Here is a 19,698-nt window from a genome sequence, read left to right on the forward strand (position 1 = left end):
GATCACTGTCTTAGTGTCACTGTTGATGTTAATGTCAGTTAGTTAGTGTCTGTCCCAGCCAGTGTCAGCTAGCACCAGATTAACCACCACACTGTCCTACCATAAGTCGCTGATCACTGCTAATATTAGTATAGGGTCATAGCTGCGTAAATTCAAGTATATACACCATAGTTTGTAGACGCTATAACTTTCGCACAAACCAATTAATATACACTTATTGGGATTTTTTTTTACCAAAAACATGTAGCAAAATACATTTTGGTTTTACATATGCTAGTGACCTACTGACAAACTATTTTGTTCATAGTTCCACTTTAAGTCAATTAGCATAATTGTTTTTTTTGGTTGCGCTAAAAAGAAACAGACCCTACTTCGCATACTTGGTATGCTGCCTCTCAGTGCTTGGAAACAATTTTTTAATTAAATTTTGCTTGCCTATTTATCGCAAATGTAAAAAAAAACACAGCTAATACAGCTCTGCAGAAAAAGATTTTCTAAAGTATTATTTATGGAAATCTAGTATTCAGCCTCATTTCAATGGCTGAGTTCTAAGTCCCGGGAAATGAATAGCACTATTGTTTGATCCAGCTGGGCATTGTGCAATGTTTATTTCAGAGATACAAAGTCTGTATTATATTTACTTCACATACTACGTCTTCAGATTTAGCCAGTATAAAACGTATACATTATAAATAAAATGACATTTACAAAAAAAAAGTATACATTACAACTGTACAGGACAGACATTACATTGAAATATTGCTTCAAATACAGAAAATAAACTACATAACAATCTCTCGTTAAATGTATAGTGAACCAGTGGGGCAAAACAAACATTTCACTAGTATTAGTTAGTGGTCTAAGCTCTCAATAAGTATCACACACCACCATGTGCTGGCACAAGCTACTGTTTGTTTTTTAAAATCAAGGGTATAAAGCGAGCGCTTACTGTAGCAGCTAGTGCACCAAAAAAAGTAACCACAAACTTTCTCGAACAAATAAATCATATAACGTAGTGCAGCGCTAAACAATCATCAATCTGATCTAAATGGTTAATCACTCATGAATGAGATTCCATTATAAATGTATAAAATACAATGAAAATATCGTCTATGATATAGTGTCCAGAACTAGCCAAAATGGTAGTGGTTAATCCCACTGGTAACTAATCACATCATTCACTCCGTGTGTATGGATCTGGAAATCCGATGGCTGGCGATCAAAGTGGATATAGAAAGATTGCCCACTCACCGGAAGCGCAATCTTAATGCGCAAGGATCAGACTCAACAGCAGCAGGGGTTCCTTGGATGGTGCAGCCTGAAGCAGGATCCCTTCCTCTGCTAATCCGGATAATGGGTGTCTCCCTCCTAATAGCCTTGGATCAGATGAACTTTAATGGGGTCTGGTCACTGGCTCCCTCCTTTAACCCTGGTGTAGCTATTGGGATCCTAGATGGATTTAATGGATAAGGGGTGCTGCATAAGGGCAGCACCCCTTATGAGGATGTATTTGCTTACGAAATGCGTCAAGGTGGAGCCCATACACGCCGTGACATTAAGCCGCTGGATCGTGGAGGTCTGGTGGCCATCTTTAATTTCAGCTGGTCAGTGTACATTCAGCAGTACTGCTTCACATTATTCAGGATTTGTTCACCTAACATCTATGTACGTTTAATATTGGATGTGTTTTAACCTCATTGTTCATAATAAATATCTTGGAATACTACACTATGGGAATCCTTCTTCTCTGCTCTATACCGAGCAATTAAATCCATCTAGGATCCCAATAGCTACACCAGGATTAAAGGAGGGAGCTAGTGACCAGACCCCATTAAAGTTCATCTGATCCAAGGCTATTAGGAGGGAGACACCCATTATCCGGATTAGCAGAGGAAGGGATCCTGCTTCAGGCTGCACCATCCAAGGAACCCCTGCTGCTGTTGAGTCTGATCCTTGCGCATTAAGATTGCGCTTCCAATGAGTGGGCAATCTTTCTATATCCACTTTGATTGCCAGCCATCGGATTTCCAGATCCATACACACGAAGTGATTGATGTGATTAGTTACCAGTGGGATTAACCACTACTGTTTGTATTTTGTTTGTTTTTTTGTTTTTTTTTTTAATAAAGCTCTACCACACTCTGAGCACATACAGTAATGCAGGCCATACATGGGTCGAATTCTGAACAAATTTTCTTTAGAAAATCAAAATTATCGTGCATTTTGTAATCCGATGGAGCCATCATTGACTTTGAGATTCAACCAACCAAGCCTTCAATTTCACCTCATGTTGCTACAGAAAAGAATTTTCGTAGCCAAAAATTTTCTTTTCTTTCCAGGTCACAGCTCAGGCTTATTTCTTTTTCATTTATATTTCTTGCACGATTCTTCCATCATTGATTAGAAATTTGTTCGTTTTTCAAAAAATTTCCAATATGCCCGGTCATTCAAATTTGATGCTTACACGAAAATCGTCCATTTCTGTGGCCCACTAATAGTACGAAATTTGAGCAAAAATTCTTATAAAAGATTTTTGAAAGAAAATTCTTTTGGAATTCGACCCGTGTATGGCCAGCTTAAGTAGGCAAATGCCAAAATTACAAGGTGTTATGCAGGCCAGAGATAGGTCGAAAACCGGCCATTTAAAAAAAAAAAAAATCGGTCGTTCAATAGGCCGACATTACCACCAACGGTAAAAAAAAAAAAATCGGCCGATTTTCGTCCCGTCTATGGTTGGCATTTAATTACTTCTGTCCCTGCAGAGAGCTCTGCTATTATATTTGACATGAAAAAGTATTGCGGTTGCAACAATGTATCTATTTGTATCCATTTCGGATACAGATGGTTTTATTCGGATACAAATAGATACATTGTTGCAACCACAATACTTTTTCATGTCATATATAATAGCGGACTTGAATTCTTCTTTTTTTCTTCTTTTTCTTCTTCTTGCAGGCCATGGCTCATGCGCAGATTTTTTATCAGTAAAAAGATCAGCCGATTTGCCCATCATTGCCGGGAAAATCAGCCGATCGGCAAAATCAGCAGATTTTTTTCCAACTTCACCAATAAAAAAAAATGTGCCAAAACCCCGAAAAATGGCCGACAAATTAACCCATTAATGGTGCGAAAATCGGCCGATTTTTTTTCCAGCCAAAAAATCAGCCGATTTTCGACCTGTCTATGGCCTGCATTAGACCTGTATCACGACCCTCCTGTACCCCACAATGCAGTGTAGATAACAACAGTGCCCTGACACTGCATATGGAACAAGTAGCTGTCATAATCTAGCCAAGGGGTCTCACAGAACAAACTTTTCTTTTTCATTTTGGAAGGATTAGAACCCCTGTCAGGTTCTCACTTCTGTGTCCCTGCTATGTGGATCGACTCTCTGTCCTGGTGACAACAGAAAGTAATGGGGAAATACAAAATGTAGCATTCATCACCAAAACAGGAATAGGGAATAAATCTGCAAAAAAGGACATTTGTTCTGGTGATAAACAAGTGGGAAATTTCCCTCACGGTGTAGGAATTTGCTGTCTGGGTTAGCAGCTGAAGAGAAATCGCTTGCACATGGATGTCTAAAAATGCCACTTTTTAGGTATTCCAGCATTTTTGTTTTTTTTATATACTGACCTCAATGTAGCCCATTGTTTTTAATGTAAACTTGTGATGCGTATAGATCAGTAAAAAAAAATCAATCTGTGTTGCTTGTCAGTATTTTCTGTTCATGCATCACAACGCTTTGATTACAAAAGCTAGAAGAATTTTTACACATATGTATGCATATTCGAATTTCTGTGCTATGTATGTACTATACAACCCGTCTTCACCTGTCAGGAATATATGATGTTCATACATCAGAACAGTGTGCAAGGACCCTAATGGGGTGAGACAACACAAGGGATTTTACCACTTTTCTACACCAGTGTTTCTCAACCTTTTTCAGTTAAGGTACCCCTGTCTAAAATGGGGTCCCCATCACACCAGAATTCCCCCTTTCACATCAGAGTCCTCAGCCCCCCTTCCCATCAGCGTCTTCAGTCCCTCATCCTTTCACATCAATTACCCCACCACCACCACCAGGGTCGGATTGACAACTCATGGGGCTCCTGGGCAATAGGGGATCATGGGGCCCCTGTGTCCTTGCCCAAACTCAAAAAAGCCTATGAAAAAGTTACCAGGGTCATCTCATGGGGCCCCCTACTGACTCCGGGGCCCTCGGGCAGTGCCCGAGTTTCCAAATGGTCAGTCCGCCCCTGACCACCACCACATACACACAACAGAGTCCTAAGCTTTCCCTCTTTCCTTTTCATATCAGAGTCCTCAGTGACCCCCCACCCTCACTTAAAATGTTCAGTATGGCCTTTAGCAACAGAAACCTCAAATAACCCGCCCCCTTCTATTTACATAAGAATCCTCAGTAACCCTCCTCAACCCCCGACACACCTTCCACATCAGAGTTCTCCAGTTTCAGTTAATCCTTCCACATCAGAGTCCTCTGTTTTCCCCTCATCCTTCCACATCAGAGTCCTACGTTTTCCCCTCATCCTTCCAAATCAGAGTCCTCAATTTCCCCCTCATCCTTTCACATCAGAGACCTCAGATTTATCCTCATCCTTTCACATCAGAGTCCTCAGTTTTCCCCTCATCTTTTAACACCAGAGTCCTCACTTTTCCCCTCATCCTTTAACATCAGAGTCCTCAGTTTTCCCCTCATTCTTTAACATTAGAGTCCTTATTTTTCCCTCATTCTTTAACAGCAGAGTCCTCAGTTTTTCCCCGAATCCTTTCACATCAGAGCCCTCAGTTTTCCCTTCATCATTTCACATCTGAGTCCTCAGTTTCCCCCTCATCCTTTTATATTAGAGTCCTCAGTTTTCCCTTCATCCTTTAAAAGCAGAGTCCTAAGTTTTCCCTTTATCCTTTAACATCAGAATCCTCAGTCCTTCAGATCTTCACCGCAGCACACTTAGCAGCATGGTAGTGGTTAATATGCAGAGCAGATGCAGATGTAGATGGGCTTCCATCCCCATGCTGGGGCTTCCCTGAATGCAGCTCGCCTTGGATTAGTGTCATGTGTGTCCATGGTGCTGATGGCCGGCCTGCCTACACCATGGAAATGCATGAAGCTTTGCAAAAATACCAGAAGCAGCATGATACCCCTGACAACCCCAGATGGCACACCACAGTGCTGCGGAACCCCAGCTCAGTAATGTTGCTCTACACTATCCCCTCCCCCCCAAATAAATTTAGCCATATACACTTTAGGCCTCATTCAAGCAGTCAAATTGGCTGGAAGGTGTTATGCTGCCTCCTCCCCCCATTTTAACCCTTTAAAGCCCGAAAATGTAGTCTCAGGACAGTTGCGGCATGGCCCCATATACTTGAAAGGCTGTACCGCTGCCGAACGCAATAACCACTTATTTTTACCATTCCCCACCACAAGTGTAAACTAGGCTCTACTGCCGGAGTATATACAACATACAAGAACCAAGACCACCAGGCTCCAACTATACCTAAAATATCACTTTTTGTGTGGACTGGTCCTTTAACAAGACAAAGAAAAATGTGCAAAATGCAGTAGTCCATGCCGACCATTCTCCAAAAATTTTGTTTTTACTGTTAAAAAAGGATGATGTGAAATTCAGTCAAAAATTGTTCACTTGTCTTATTAGAGCTACAGTCACATGGCAATTTAGCAGCACCCCCCCCCCCCCCCCACCGGCATTAATTATTAGATCCCTGGTGGCAGTGAGAAACACTGCCTGCACACACAGTGTACACATTTGTGCTCTGTACAAATCAATGGCCAGCATCACTGCTGTTCGCAAACAGGCCATAGGGAACACCGGGCTTTTTCTAGGGCCCCCTGGCTAGGAGGGGCAGCACTTAGATGAACCGATCCGCGTATTCCTTTCCTGCAGCCACTGAATGCCCAAAGGGGCGGCTGGGCGGCACAGACTGATATCTCTATGTGCCGCTCCTCCTATCTATCTTCTGCTGACCTAGGTTCCTGTATACTCCCCCGGCATCCTCCACCCCTTCATTCCTGTGATCTGTCATAATAGACTGTCCCCTGAGACGAGAGAGTTTCTCTCCCACAGCCCAGAGCCAGTGCTGACAGTCCCCACCCCCCCACCACCACCATCACAGATGGGAGAGGAGAGAGAAAGCCCCTCCTCATCCTGCCCTCTCCTCCTGTGTCTGCCCTGCCCACACTCCCAGCGGTCTTGTGTCTTCTCTCCCTCTTTCTTTCTCTTTCTCTTTCTTTCTCTCTCTCTCTCTCTCTCTTTCTTTCTCTCTCTTTCTTTCCTACTTTCTTTCCCTCTCACCAAAGTCCCCAACGGGGCTCCTAAAAAAATGTAAAGCAATAAAATATTTAACTGTAAAAAATAATTAAATAAATTCATTTAATTAAAAACCTGCTGACACTACTGACGGGACTACCAGGGTCACAAAGGCCACTCTTGCGACCAGACCCGGGTATTCCACCCCCGGGCTCCAAGTAAAGGGTCCCCAGGCGTGGGGCTGCTCAGTCTCAAATGCCCGAGCCTACTTTTTGTCCCAGTCTGGGCCTGTTTGGAAATATCCGCTTATCTGAACAGTTACATGCAGGGTGGATTTGATTTAAATCAAACTGATTTAAATCACGATTTAAATCACTAGTCAGTAAGGCTTGATTTAAATCCTAGTTTTCTACATAAAGACTAATTCTTGCTGGTATAACTTTAATATGCAAGTAGATGAAGATTTTTAGAATAACAACTTTTCATATTAGTTTTTTTATCCCCAGTTTAATAGGTTAATCATTCATATTTGGACAACTTTTCTGTCGTACTTAGGAAGGAGAAAAATAATCATTACCTTAATAATAACAATTTAAATAGATTTATTCAACTGAAACAATAACATTCCAGCATATTTTATTTGCTTAAACAAACATCCATGTTTGTTAACTAATTTGGCTAAACAAAATATATATATTTTAAGAAACTTAGACTGTCAGCCCCTTCCTCCTCACACTTCGTTTCACTTTCTTCTTGTGCAGATCTATTCCACTCCAAACAATCAGAAAAATATTGTTTCTATTCTATTCACTGAACTTCTTGAAACTTAGCACTGAAGGGGTTGATTCTGTATTCATAGGTTTGTAGAAGTTAGGATTAAGGTCTTTTTCTTAACTCTGTTCATGTTATAACATTTTTGCTGTGAAGAAGAGGCATGTGATCTCCGCTGAGTCAAATTTAGTTTTGAGAACTGCAAAAGTAAACCAAGCATCTGTGATAATATCTTGTAGGCAGAGAAACTGCCCAATAATCTTACAAAAACCTCTGGAAGAGCATGACATTGTGAATGGATTAATGGAATTTATTTACCAAATTAAACATATACAGCCTTATTCTACATAAATAAAAAACTAATCTTTATTTCATGATGGAATGACCTTTGGATGGTAATATATTTTCCTCAAAAAGCATTTTACTCAAAAAAATCCGATTTAAATTAAAAAAATCTGATTTTTTTGATTTTTTTTAAAAAAATCATTGATTTTTATCCACCCTGGTTACATGTGACTAGAGCTTCTAACAAATTTTCTAACAAAATTATACTAGTGTATTGCCAGCCTAAGGGCCAGTTTACACCACATTTCTGTGCTCCTGGATGAGTTTCTGCATCCATGAGTTTAATGAATTCTGTTGTGTTTTTTCCTCTTTTTTTCTTTATTAAATTGAGGCATTTTGGTGCGCTTTTTGATGAATTTTGCCATGTTCCAGATGTGTTCCATACAGACAAAATGCAACATGTTCTACTTTTGTTGGCTGCACTGCAACACACTGCACTGGTGTAAACTAGCACCATAGGAATCCATGTTAAATAATGTCTTTGCATTTCTGATGCAGACTAAAAACACACTGGAGTGCATCTGGTGTGAACCAGCCTTAAACTGCAATGAAATACATGGTGAATAAAGAGCCATTTAGAATTCCAGCCAGTAGTATTGTTGCTTGTTGGTGTTAATGATTTTTCCACGAGAACTGCAACCTCTATAATTACAGAGCGGCTGTCACAGACATAATGACCAGGGATTCAGGAAACAATTGATCAGTATACACTTCCCCATCCAGAAGCTTAGGACAGTAGCTTCTGCTTAGTGTACATTTCCTCAACAAAAGAAAAGCAATTTGCATGCAAACAATGCTGTGCGTTCTGAAATAAGGGGATTTGGCATAACAAGTGCACATACTCAACTCTAGAAAGCCACTGTATTAGCTAAGGGCAGCCATACATGGATTGAAATTTAGCTGATTCAGCAGGGATTGGCCCAATTTTGAGCAAATGTATGGGCATGCTGGTTATACAGAGCCATCCCTGGTCAAAGAACTGATCCAGACTCTGTAAGTGTCCTGAAAATAATGTTGAGATCCACCCAGATGCCTGGCTGGTAGCAGGCTCAGCCTCTCAGCATGCCACCAAGAGCCTGAGCCAGCACCTTCCATCCCTTCTCCTGCCTGGCACTCCAGTGAGCTCTGGGGGGACAGAGCAGAGAGTGGACCTGAGAACTGAGTGATCATCGGTCACATTATCGCTCAGTTCTTGGGCTTAGAGTTGGCGTGGGACAGCTGCAGTAAAGAGGTACAGTGCGTATGGTCAGTGATATATTGGAAGGTTGGGGTGACCCTCGGGTGGTAGGAGGTCAAACCCAGGTAGGTAATAGAGTACCACGTCCCAGCCTGCACAGCTTGAATGTCCCCTACCTCTTCGAAGGATTACTTTGTTGAAACTATCTATACTGCTATCATTCTATGTGGCTGGTGGGTTATGGGATATTATCTGTGGGCTAATTGTGCAATGATATTATACAAGATACATTTTAGAGGTGATGTGATGTCAATAAAGGAACATAGAAAGTCCATTTCAGATTCTTCTTTTTTTTCCATTCCCACACTTTTCCTTTAACTGTGATGGACAGACAGTACATGTCTTTCAAAACAAAAGCATAAATCATTAAATTCATTTCTGAGTCTGCTCACCTACCTGACTCCCTGAAAGGTGGCCTAATCCATAATTCACGTTAATGTATGTCTAAATGCACAGGAAATCACAACCAGAACTAGACCAGCTTTACAACACTAATTGCACCTCCAGGATGAAAAGCTAGACCAAGGTTTTCTGCTATTCCCTTAGCTCAGCACTTCTTTGGGATTCATTTACTTTTCACCCATTTTATGTTTAACCCTGAGGTTGCTGCAGCTTTTTATTTTTGTACAAAGAATCCCCAGAGTGTACTGGCATGGTGAAGCCTATATCTTTATTTTAACCACTTGCCTACCGGGCACTTTCACCCCCTTCCTGCCCAGGCCAATCTTCAGCTTTTAGCATTGTCGCACTTTAAATGACAATTGCGCGGTCATGCAACACTGTACCCATATATCTTTTTTATCACACAAATAGAACTTTCTTTTGGCGGTATTTAATCATCACTGTGTGTTTTATTTTTTGCTAAACAAATGAAAAAAGACCAAATATTTAATATATATATAAAAAAAGGTTTTCTTAGTTTCTATTATAACATTTTGCAAACAGGTAATTTTTCTCCTTCACTGATGTGCATTGATGAGGCTGCACTGATGGGCACTGATAGGCTGCACTGATAGGCACTGATGAGGCAGCACTGATAGGTAGCACTGATGGGCACTGATGAGGCAGCACTTGTGGGCACTGATGAGGAGGCACTGATGTGCACTAATAAACAGCACAGAAGGGCACTGATAGGCAGCACTGAATAGGACTGATAGGCAGCACTGATAGATGACACTGACTGACAGCACTGATCAGTGACTGGCAGCACTGATGGAAACTGTCTGCCATTAATAGGCAGCACTGTTGGGGTTGCATTGATAATTAGTGCCCTGATTATCAGTGTAGATGTCTCCTTTCACACTTGCTGCTTATCAGCAGTACTTTTCTCACACTGTGACAGCTGGAGGAAAGTACTGCCGATAACCGGCAAGTGTATTTACATCATGATCAGCTGTGATTGGACACACCTGATCACATGGTATATGGCAGCTGTGATTGGCCCTTTACCGTGATTTGCGATCAGCTGTGTCCAAAGTATACAGCTTTCACAGAAAGCGACAGGTGCGCGCTTTTCCACCTTGGAGGAATCCTTTAAATAGTTTTCGGGTCTTGAGGAACCCCTGCTAAAATTATTATACCTACAGCTCACAGGTCGACCAACAAGTTGTCAGAGCAAAAAATATTTAAATTAAAGACTAAATAATGTGGCATAATTGGAATATTTGACATCCAAGGCAGATAATATTTTTACATCCTCCTTCTCTATATAACAAAATTATTTTCAGTTATTGAAATTATAAAAAAAAAACAAAAATAAGTCTAAAAATTGTGGCATCTCCCAACATTAGTGGTCAGTGAAGAAGTGCCCCTTACATTGGTGATGAGTGGAAAATTGACCCCCTTGCACTGCGGATCCCTACAGATGGGAGCTCAATTTGCCTTGGGATCCACAAAGACACAGAAACAAAAGGGATGAAGCGCTCAGCCTTGGGGGTACTAGATAAATAAACCTAATAAAAATGCATGATAAAAAAAAATAACTAATAAGAATAAAGTGACTAGAGCATCAATCCAATATAAATGTGTAAACCAGCAGAAAAAAAACAACCAGTCTACCACCAAGAAGTTAGAAATAGGTACAAAATAGTGCACACACTCAGTGTGTATAAAAGTGACCAGTGCTCACAAATCACATATATATATAAAATACAACTTAAATGATAATATAAATGTGCTCACAATGAACAATCACTACATAAAGGTACAAGTGTTAAAAATCAATCATTATAAACATGCTATATGTAATAAAGTGCAAAGTGCATGCTAACACTCTCATGTGAAATAAATAAATAAAAATAAATAAATATATATCAAAAAGTGCGTTTCTTCTTCCTCCACTTCAAATCTGTGCTCTAATCAAAAGTGTCACTCTAGTGCTTAAATCCTCCAGTGGCTAGAGTGCCTCCTCCCCTCCTTCACTCGACCCCTAGGGGCCACCAATTTGCCTTTCTCACAGCTCAAGGAACCCCTAGCAACCTCAGTAGAAACCCTAGAGTTCCACAGAACCCTGCTTCAGACAGGCTGGTCTAAAGCTGGCCATACATTTGCCAGTCTGCCAATCCCTCCACTGGCTTCCACTAACCCAACCTATAAAATTCAAAATACTAACCACGGCTTACAAAGCCATCCACAACACTGTCCCTAGCTACATCGCCAACCTCATCCATAGATACCGCCCAAATCGCCCACTCCGCTCCTCCCATGATATCCTCCCCTCTAGTTCCCTCATCACCTCCTCCCATGCTCGCCTCCAGGACTTCTCCAGAGCCTCTCCCATCCTCTGGAACTCCCTACCACAGCATGTCCGGTCAGCCCCCACCCTGTCTGCCTTTAGGCGATCTTTGAAAACTCACTTCTTCAGGGAAGCCTACCCCACCTCCACCTAAGAACTGTACTTGAATCACCTCCGCCAGATCATCCCCCGCAGCTATCACCTTTTGTATCATCTCCCCCTTCCTTTAGATTGTAAGCTCCATGAGCAGGGCTCTCTTCCTTCTGTACTGAAATTATTGTAATTGTACTGTCTCCCTTATATTGTAAAGCGCTGCACAAACTGTTGGCGCTATATACATCCTGTATAATAATAATAATACATTGATCAAATTCAGACCAATTCTGCAGGGACGGCAGCGATTTATCAGTGTGTGGCCATCCCTGTTCAACATAATTTGATCAACTTCAGTTGAAGAGACATGTTGGAAAATTTTTATCTATCAGTAGCTGCAGCCATTCATCTGCAGCCAATGATCAGTGTATTCTGACAGCTGTGAGACCCACCTCTTTTACAATGGAGCTTGCTTCATCTGCGCTGAATGGGTTCTGTAATATAAAACATATATATTATTATCCACAGCATGACATGTTTCAAAACACTGGAGAATACAAAGTAACAAAAATATGGAATATGTTGATTAGAAAGCATTTTTGTAGCTGTGAAACAGGACAAAAACAGGCGTATTCAGTTCAGAAAAGCTCAGCACAGTGTTATTTCTAGAGGTAAAATGTAGCCCATTATTTACAATGTGCCTTTGCATAAAGGAGTGTGAACAAGAGCTGTGTATTCCTCAGCAGAAAAAATATAGGAAAATCTGCATTTTTGTCAGTAATTTACGCCGCCTGCACGCAATTGTGCGCAAATACGCACATATGAGCATAAATATAAAATAATTTTCCCTAAGAATATATTGTGCGCACAAATGCGCGAACGTGCATATGCCGCATAAAATACGCGCATAAATACATGCACAACATATGCCTGAAATAACATTTAAAAAAGCAGATGCTCAAATATGCGCTAATTCATAGTATGAATCATATATCAGCTGAATAGATGGCTTCGTTGTATAACTGCTCATCAAATATATATACAGAAAATAAAAATAAGATTTATGCAACAGTTGCACATGATCATGGTCACAGTGAAGCTGTGATGCCCTGAAGCACAAAGATTTCAATGCTCCATTTAAAGTCTGTTTGTTAGTATGCAGTCCTTTCCTTCTCTGCCCACTGCAAACCTTTCACAGAAGAACATATATCTTAAGACCATGGGTATTAAATGGAAAACAAAATTAATTTGTATCCCTAATTCAAACACTGATATTCATATATTTTGTAAACTCAAACTTTTGGGAGCCCAAATCCTTGCTTAAAACAGAACTCTAAATAAATAGAAAAAAAATTAAATTAATTACCTATTAAAATAGAAAACAAATCAAGAGAATTGTCCTGCAATGCTTTCCTCTACCACTAGATGTCCTCAGTCTGACGGCCAGCATCATTCAACCTACTTCCTCTGAGTCCAGGTTGTGCTTGGCTCACCCCAGTCTGTGGCTGGACAGTGAAAGGAAAAGCTTCACTGTGATGAGCTCATTTCTCTGTCACTCTGCTTTCTCTTCCTATCAGCATGCTTATTGTCAGAAATAACTGGCTCCTTGTGCTGCTTCTTCCTTTCACACTACAGCCCTGTTATACAGGGACTGCAGGATACTAGGTCAAATTAAAGTGGAACTATACAAGAGGATGCAGAGTAACAAAATATGAAAGATTATTGAAACAAGGCAGAAACAGGTCAATTCAGTATGAGTCTATTGCACTAATCCTTAGTATATACAGTTGCAAGAAAAAGTATGTGAACCCCTTGGGATTACATGGAGTTTTGCATGAATTGGGCATAAAATGTGCTCTGAACGTCACAACAATAGAAGAACACAGTCTGCTGAACATAATACTACACAAACATTAGATGTTGCCATGGTTTAATTGCACATAACATGTAAACATTCACAGTGCAGGGAGGAAAAAGTATGTGAACCTTTGGACTTAATAACTGGTTGACCCTCCTTTGGCAGCAATAACCTCAACCAAACGTTTCCTGTAGTTACAGATCAGACCTGCACAATGATCTGGAGTAATTTTGGACCACTCCTCTTCACAAAACTGTTTCAGTGTAGCAATATTCTTGGGATGTCTGGTGTGAATCACTCTCTTAAGGTCATGCCACAGCATTTCAATCGGGTTGAGGTCAGGACTCTGACTGGGCCACTCCAGAAGACATATTCTGTGCTGTTGCAGCCATTGTTTTGTTGAATTACTTGTATGCTTTGATATTAAAAATCCTGCCTGTTCACCATTTTTTTTTAATTACATTTTCTCTTCGAGGTACTTACTTTGCTGCATTTTAAATAAATATTTAAAGTGTCACTGAAAATAAAACCTTTTTTAGTTTTGTATAGAGCGGAGAGGGATTAGAATACCTGTCAGGTTTTTTTTATTGCTGTCTGTGTCCCCATTAGGATGAATCACCCTCTCTATTTGTCCTGTTTGCCATTATCATCAAAACTGAAAGAGAAAATCACAATGTTTAAGTTGTCCCTAGAACACTAATAGAGGGGAACTCTTCTAATGGGGACACTAGTTCTGGTGACCCTGGTGACACACCGGCATTTCCTCACTTTGGAGAGATTTTCTCTCACATCCTCTTTTGACTATGGGACAGGAAGTGAAGAGTAATCTCCCCTAGGGGACAGAGATGGCAAAAAAGTGACAAGGTAATAACATTCCATTACTCTATCCAAAATTAAAAAAAAAAGTTTTGCCTAGAGTTCTACTTTAAGGCATTCTTTGGGTGCAAGTAGATTGCCTACATGACTTTTCTGTAAAAGCTGTCAGGCTGTGTGGAAGAGAGCAAGTGCCTTTTAGAGGTTAAACTCGTAAGTGATTATGGACATATTCTTAATAAAGTGGTTGTAAAGGTTGAAGGTTTTTTACCTTCATTTTACCTATTAAAGAAGATAAAAAACCTTATGAGTGCAGCAGTGCCCCCAGGCCCCTCAATACTTGCCTGAGTCCCATCACGATCCAGCGATGTGCATGACAGCCTCGGCTGTCCCGGGTCTCTGCCTTCGCATTGGCTGAGACAGCAAGCGGGATCCATTGTGTCCCACTGCTGTTAATCACAGCCAGTCAGCCAATGGGAAGAGAGGGGGTGGGGCCAAGCCACGGCTCCATGTGTGAATGGACACACAGAGCAGCGGGTGCCACTATACCAAGCTGCTTGCTATGGGGGCACCCAACAGAAAGGAGGAGCCAAGAGAGCCTGCAGAGGACCAGAGAAGAGGAGGATCCAGACTGCTCTGTGCAAACCCACTGCACACAGCAGGTAAGTATAGACATGTTTGTTATTTTACAACAACAAAGAAAGAACCTTTAGTATCGCTTTAAAAACAAAAAGAAAACAACTTGCAGTGTAAGTTTTAATAGGGATAAGAAAAACAGGAGCATTTAATACTACTTTAAGTCTGAGATCCAGAGAACACAACCCCCCCCCCCCCACCCTCCCCCTGCAGTGGGGCTGCCACAGAACTGCAAGGGATAAATGTTCATTTAGGTCTAGAAGACTGGAGAGAGCAGTTTTACTTACCTGACTGACCACTCCTGCAGGCTCCTCCATGCTGTAAGATCAGTTCCCAGAGGCCCTTCTCCCCTATGCTCTGGTGGTCACAGGTCCTCTGATATCAATAAGTACAATGCAGGGTGCATAGCCTTGCACTGAACATGAGGATGGCAAGGGCTGACTCACAAGTTGGAGCATAGGGTAGGAGTGGAGAACCAGGGAAGCGGAGGATAGGGCAAGAAAGACTGCTTTTCCCATTCCCTAGACATAAACCATCGCTTAAAGCCCAACTCCGGGCACAACAAAACGAATATTCGTGCAGTGGAGCCCCCCATGCTGCAAAGGGTAAAATGCTTACTAAGTCTAGGGGGTACAGGGAGAGGGTGTATTACTTACTAGGCTCTGTGCTCCGGCCGGTTCTGGTTATGTCCTCTTCTCCCTGAAGCTCCACTCTGCATCCTCACGCACAATGCAGGGCAATTAACCCTGTATTATATGTGGTAGGGGCAAGTATGCGACCACAGCTAAGAGCAGGTTAGAGAGGAGGATGGGAGGGAGCAGTGGAACTGCTGAAGTGAGGAAAAGGTAAGTAACAGAGCTCCTTCTGCATCTCCCTGGACTTAACATTTAACCCTTGTGGTAGGGTATTTTTTTTATTGTACCCAGAGTTGGGCTTTAACCCATGCAATATGAAGACAGCCCCACAGCAGGGGAAGATTTAAAGCATAATGCCGGTCAAAACTTCTATTTTCCCATGAAGTGGGGCTGTTGATTTGCTCATTTTGTCCAGGGGCTCAGGGAAAAGCTGTACTTACCTATTCCTCCGATCGTCTGGAAAACCATGCTCCCCCATGTCCAGTGGTGGACTGTTCCTGGCGTCCTCATGTCTGGAGCCCATTCTCAAGACTGCTAGCGTGCGGGGAGGCAGCAGGAGCGGTGGGGACAGGTCTTGCGCTCGAAGGATTGGAGGATTAAGTAAGTACATCTTTGGTTTTGCAGCCCCTAGACAAAAACAAGTGTATAACCCATGCAGGGTAGGCACAGCCCCACTGCATGGGAAAATAATCATTTTGCCTGAAATTCTTTTTTAAGCTTTAAAAACTGGAGGGGCAGAATAGTGGCTAAATGGTTAGTACTTCCACCTAGAAGTAATAGGGTCTTTGGTTCAAATCCCAACCACGGCATCACCTGCCTGGAGCTTGAATGTTCTCCCTTGCCCATGTGGGTTTCCTCCAGGTAAACCAGTTTCCTCCCACACTCCAGACATGCTGGTAAGTTAATTGAATCCTGTCTAAATTGGCCCTAGTATGTGTATGTATGATCTTAGTTAGGGACCTTAGATTGTATGCCCCTTGATATATATAGTATATACTGTATATATATATATATATATGTAAATTGGCTCCTGTCTAAATTGGCCCTAGTGTGTATGTATGAATGCGAGTTAGGGACCTTAGATTATATGCCCCTTGAGGGTTAGGGACTGATGTGAATGTACAATATATAAATACTGTATATATATATATATATATATATATATGTGTAAATTGGATCCTGTCTATATTGGCCGTAGTATGTGTATGAATGTAAGTTACGGACCTTAGATTATATACCCCTTGAGGGTTAGGGACTGATGTGAATGTACAATATATAAATACTGTATATATATATATATATATATATATATATATATATATAAATTGGATCCTGTCTATATTGGCCCTAGCATGTGTATGAATGTAAGTTAGGGACCTTAATTTGTACTCCCGTTGAGGTTAGGGACTGATGTGAATGTAAAATATATATATATATATATATATATATACTTGCATATATATGTAAATTGGGTCCTGTTTAGTATGTGTATGTATGAATGTAAGTTAGGGACCTTAGATTGTACACCCCTTGAGGGTTATGGACTGATGTGAATGTAAAATATATAAATACTGTATATATATATGTAAATTGGATCCTGTCTAAAATGGCCCTAGTATTATTATTATTACACAGGATTTATATAGCACCAACAGTTTGCTCAGCACTTTACAATATAATGGGAGACAATACAGCAACAATACAGTTCAATACAAGAGGTCTAGGAGGGCCTTGCCCCTTGGAGCTTACAATCTAGGAATGTGTATGTATGAATGTGAGTTAGGGACCTTAGATTGTACACCCCTTGAGGATTAGGGATTGATGTGAATATACAATATATATATATATATATATATATATGTAAAGTGCTGCATAAACTGACAGCGCTATAAGAGTACCTGTAATAAATAAAACACATTCATAGAACATATCAAAATCAGGAAATAAAACAATTTTGTAAACACAAATCAAACAAACATCTGTCCCTCTGCAGTAACAATAGTTACCAATCTGAACATACACATTTGTGCTCCCTGGTGCCTTAAAACAATCAGATGTGAACGTCTGCTGTGATCATGACATATCGTGGCCAGCATGGCACGCTGCATCTGTGCTGCACCAACAGTGTCCCCATTGTTCCAATGTCACAGGCTGCTTGCATTGCTGTAGGGTAGAGTGGTGCACATTACCTCTGCCTTGTGCTGATCCTCCATGGTGCTGGGACAGGTGCAGCCAGGGGTAGATCTGCTCTTCTAGCTAGCTCAGGCTCTGGATTCTCATGTGATGTCTAGGATTTGGAGGAAGACCTACAAATAAACATGGATAAACACATGTACATCCAGCAGTGCTGAGCTCTCTGCCTCTGTGCTGTCCCACCCTGGCTTCCTGTATTATTGGAATGCTGTCATTGTGAAGAGGAGGAGCAATGAGCAGGAACACAGCTACAGAAATATGAAGAGAAAAATGACAGACTGCATACAGCACACAGAGCTGGGGGAGGTGCTGCCACCTAATGCTCAGATTGCATGATTACAATCATGTACAGCACACAGTCACATGGCTGAGAAATGGATTCAGGAATGCGTATGTTTGTCATTTGTATCCACGTGTTACTTCAGGGATTTTATTTTTCATGGATTTTCATCATATAGTTTTGAGCTACGCTCACCGGCCACTTTATTAGGTACACCTGTTCTTCAATTGCACTCCTCCCTGTAACATAAGTGCTGATACAGGGCAGCAGGGCTGCGCAAAATCATGTATATATACATGAATTCTCAGCCATCCCTCAGGCGGGGGATGCTGACGGGAGAGACCTGTGTGCAGGGGTGGACTGACAACTCATGGGGCCCCCGGGCAATAGGGGATCATGAGGCCCCTGTGTCCTTGCCCACACTCAAAGCACACTTAAAAAAAAAGCCTATAAAAAGGTACCAGGGGCATTTCATGGGGCCCCCTACTGACCCTGGGCCCTCGGGTAGTGCCCAAGTGCTCGAATGGTCAGTCCGCGTCTGCCTGTGTGTAAACAATACAGGTCTCTCTCCTGTCAGCAAGGACATGCTGCTTTGTATTTCTCTGCACAGCAGAGAAATACAAAACAGCATGTCTTCCTAGTAAAACACACACAGCACACAGTTAACCCTTTGATTGCCCCAGATGTTAACCCCTTCCTGCCCAGTGTCATTAGTTCAGTGTCAGTGTTTTTTAGCACAGTGGCTAAATGGGTAACACTTCCGCCTGGCAGTACTAGGGGTTGTTGGTTCGAATCACAGCCACGGCACCACCTGCCTGGAATTTGCACATTCTCCCTGTGCCTGCGTGGGTTTCCTCCGGGTCCTCCGGTTTCCTCCCACACTCCAAAGACATGCTGGTAGGTGAATTGGCTCCTGTCTAAATTGGCCCTAGTATGTGTATGTATGAATGTGAGTTAGGGACCTTAGATTGCACACTCCTTGAGGGTTAGGGACTGATGTGAATGTACAATATATATGTAAAGCGCTGCGTAAATTGATGGCGCTATATAAGTACCTGAAATAAATAAATAAATAGCACTGATCACTGTATTAGTGTCACTGGGGAAGTCAGTGGCAGTTAGTTCCCACCCAGTGTCAGAATGCCCGCTGCAGTCCCGATATAAGTCGCTGATTGCCACCATTACTGGTATAAAAAAAAAAAAATTCCAGTATATATACCGCCAATTGTAGACAATATAACTTTCACATTAACCAATTAATTTACAGGTATTGGGATTTTTTTTTTGCAAGGACATGTCGCAGTGTACATTTACATTTATGAAGAAATTAGATTTTTAAATTTTTTTATTGGATACATTTTATAGCAAATGTAAAAAATATTGTTGTTGTTTTTTTCAAAATTGTTGGTCTTTTTTTGTTTATAGCGCAAAAAATAAAAACAGCAGAGGTGATCAAATACCACCGAAAGAAAGTTCTATTTGTGGGGGGAAAAAATACATAAATTTAATTCATGTACAACATTGCATGACAGCGCAAATGTTAGTTAAAATAACGCAGCGCCGTATCGCAAAAATGGCCTGGTCAGGAAGGGGGGTAAATCTTCTGGAGGGCAAGTGTAACACAAATTGCTGATCAACCAATCACATGGCAGCAACTCAACGCATTTAGGCATCTAGACATAGTGAAGATGACTTGCTGAAGTTTAAATCGAGCATCAGAATGGGGAAGAAAGAAGATTTAAGTGGCTTTGAATGTGGCATAGTTGTTGGTGCCAGATGGGCTGGTCTGAGTGTTTCAAAAACTGCTGATCTA

At 41.4% G+C, this 19,698-nt stretch overlaps 1 protein-coding gene across 1 annotated transcript in view; it reads right to left on the reverse strand.

Annotated features, from left to right (window-relative positions):
* The window catches only part of DYNLT3 (dynein light chain Tctex-type 3), a 36,497-nt gene extending 18,651 nt beyond the window's left edge, over positions 1 to 17,846 (reverse strand). The window contains exons 1-2 of the mRNA XM_089673902.1: positions 17,602 to 17,846; positions 11,923 to 11,964 (exon numbers count right to left, since the gene is read on the reverse strand). Of these exons, the coding sequence (XP_089530028.1) occupies positions 11,923 to 11,964; positions 17,602 to 17,625 (66 nt within the window). The 5' untranslated portion in view covers positions 17,626 to 17,846. The remainder of the gene's footprint in view (positions 1 to 11,922; positions 11,965 to 17,601) is intronic.
* Between the last annotated feature and the right edge of the window lie 1,852 nt (positions 17,847 to 19,698).

This window comes from Staurois parvus, unplaced genomic scaffold (assembly GCF_062004578.1).
Source record: "Staurois parvus isolate SC_StPar_1 unplaced genomic scaffold, SC_StPar_1.0 ptg000145l, whole genome shotgun sequence".
Lineage (NCBI taxonomy): Eukaryota > Metazoa > Chordata > Amphibia > Anura > Ranidae > Staurois > Staurois parvus.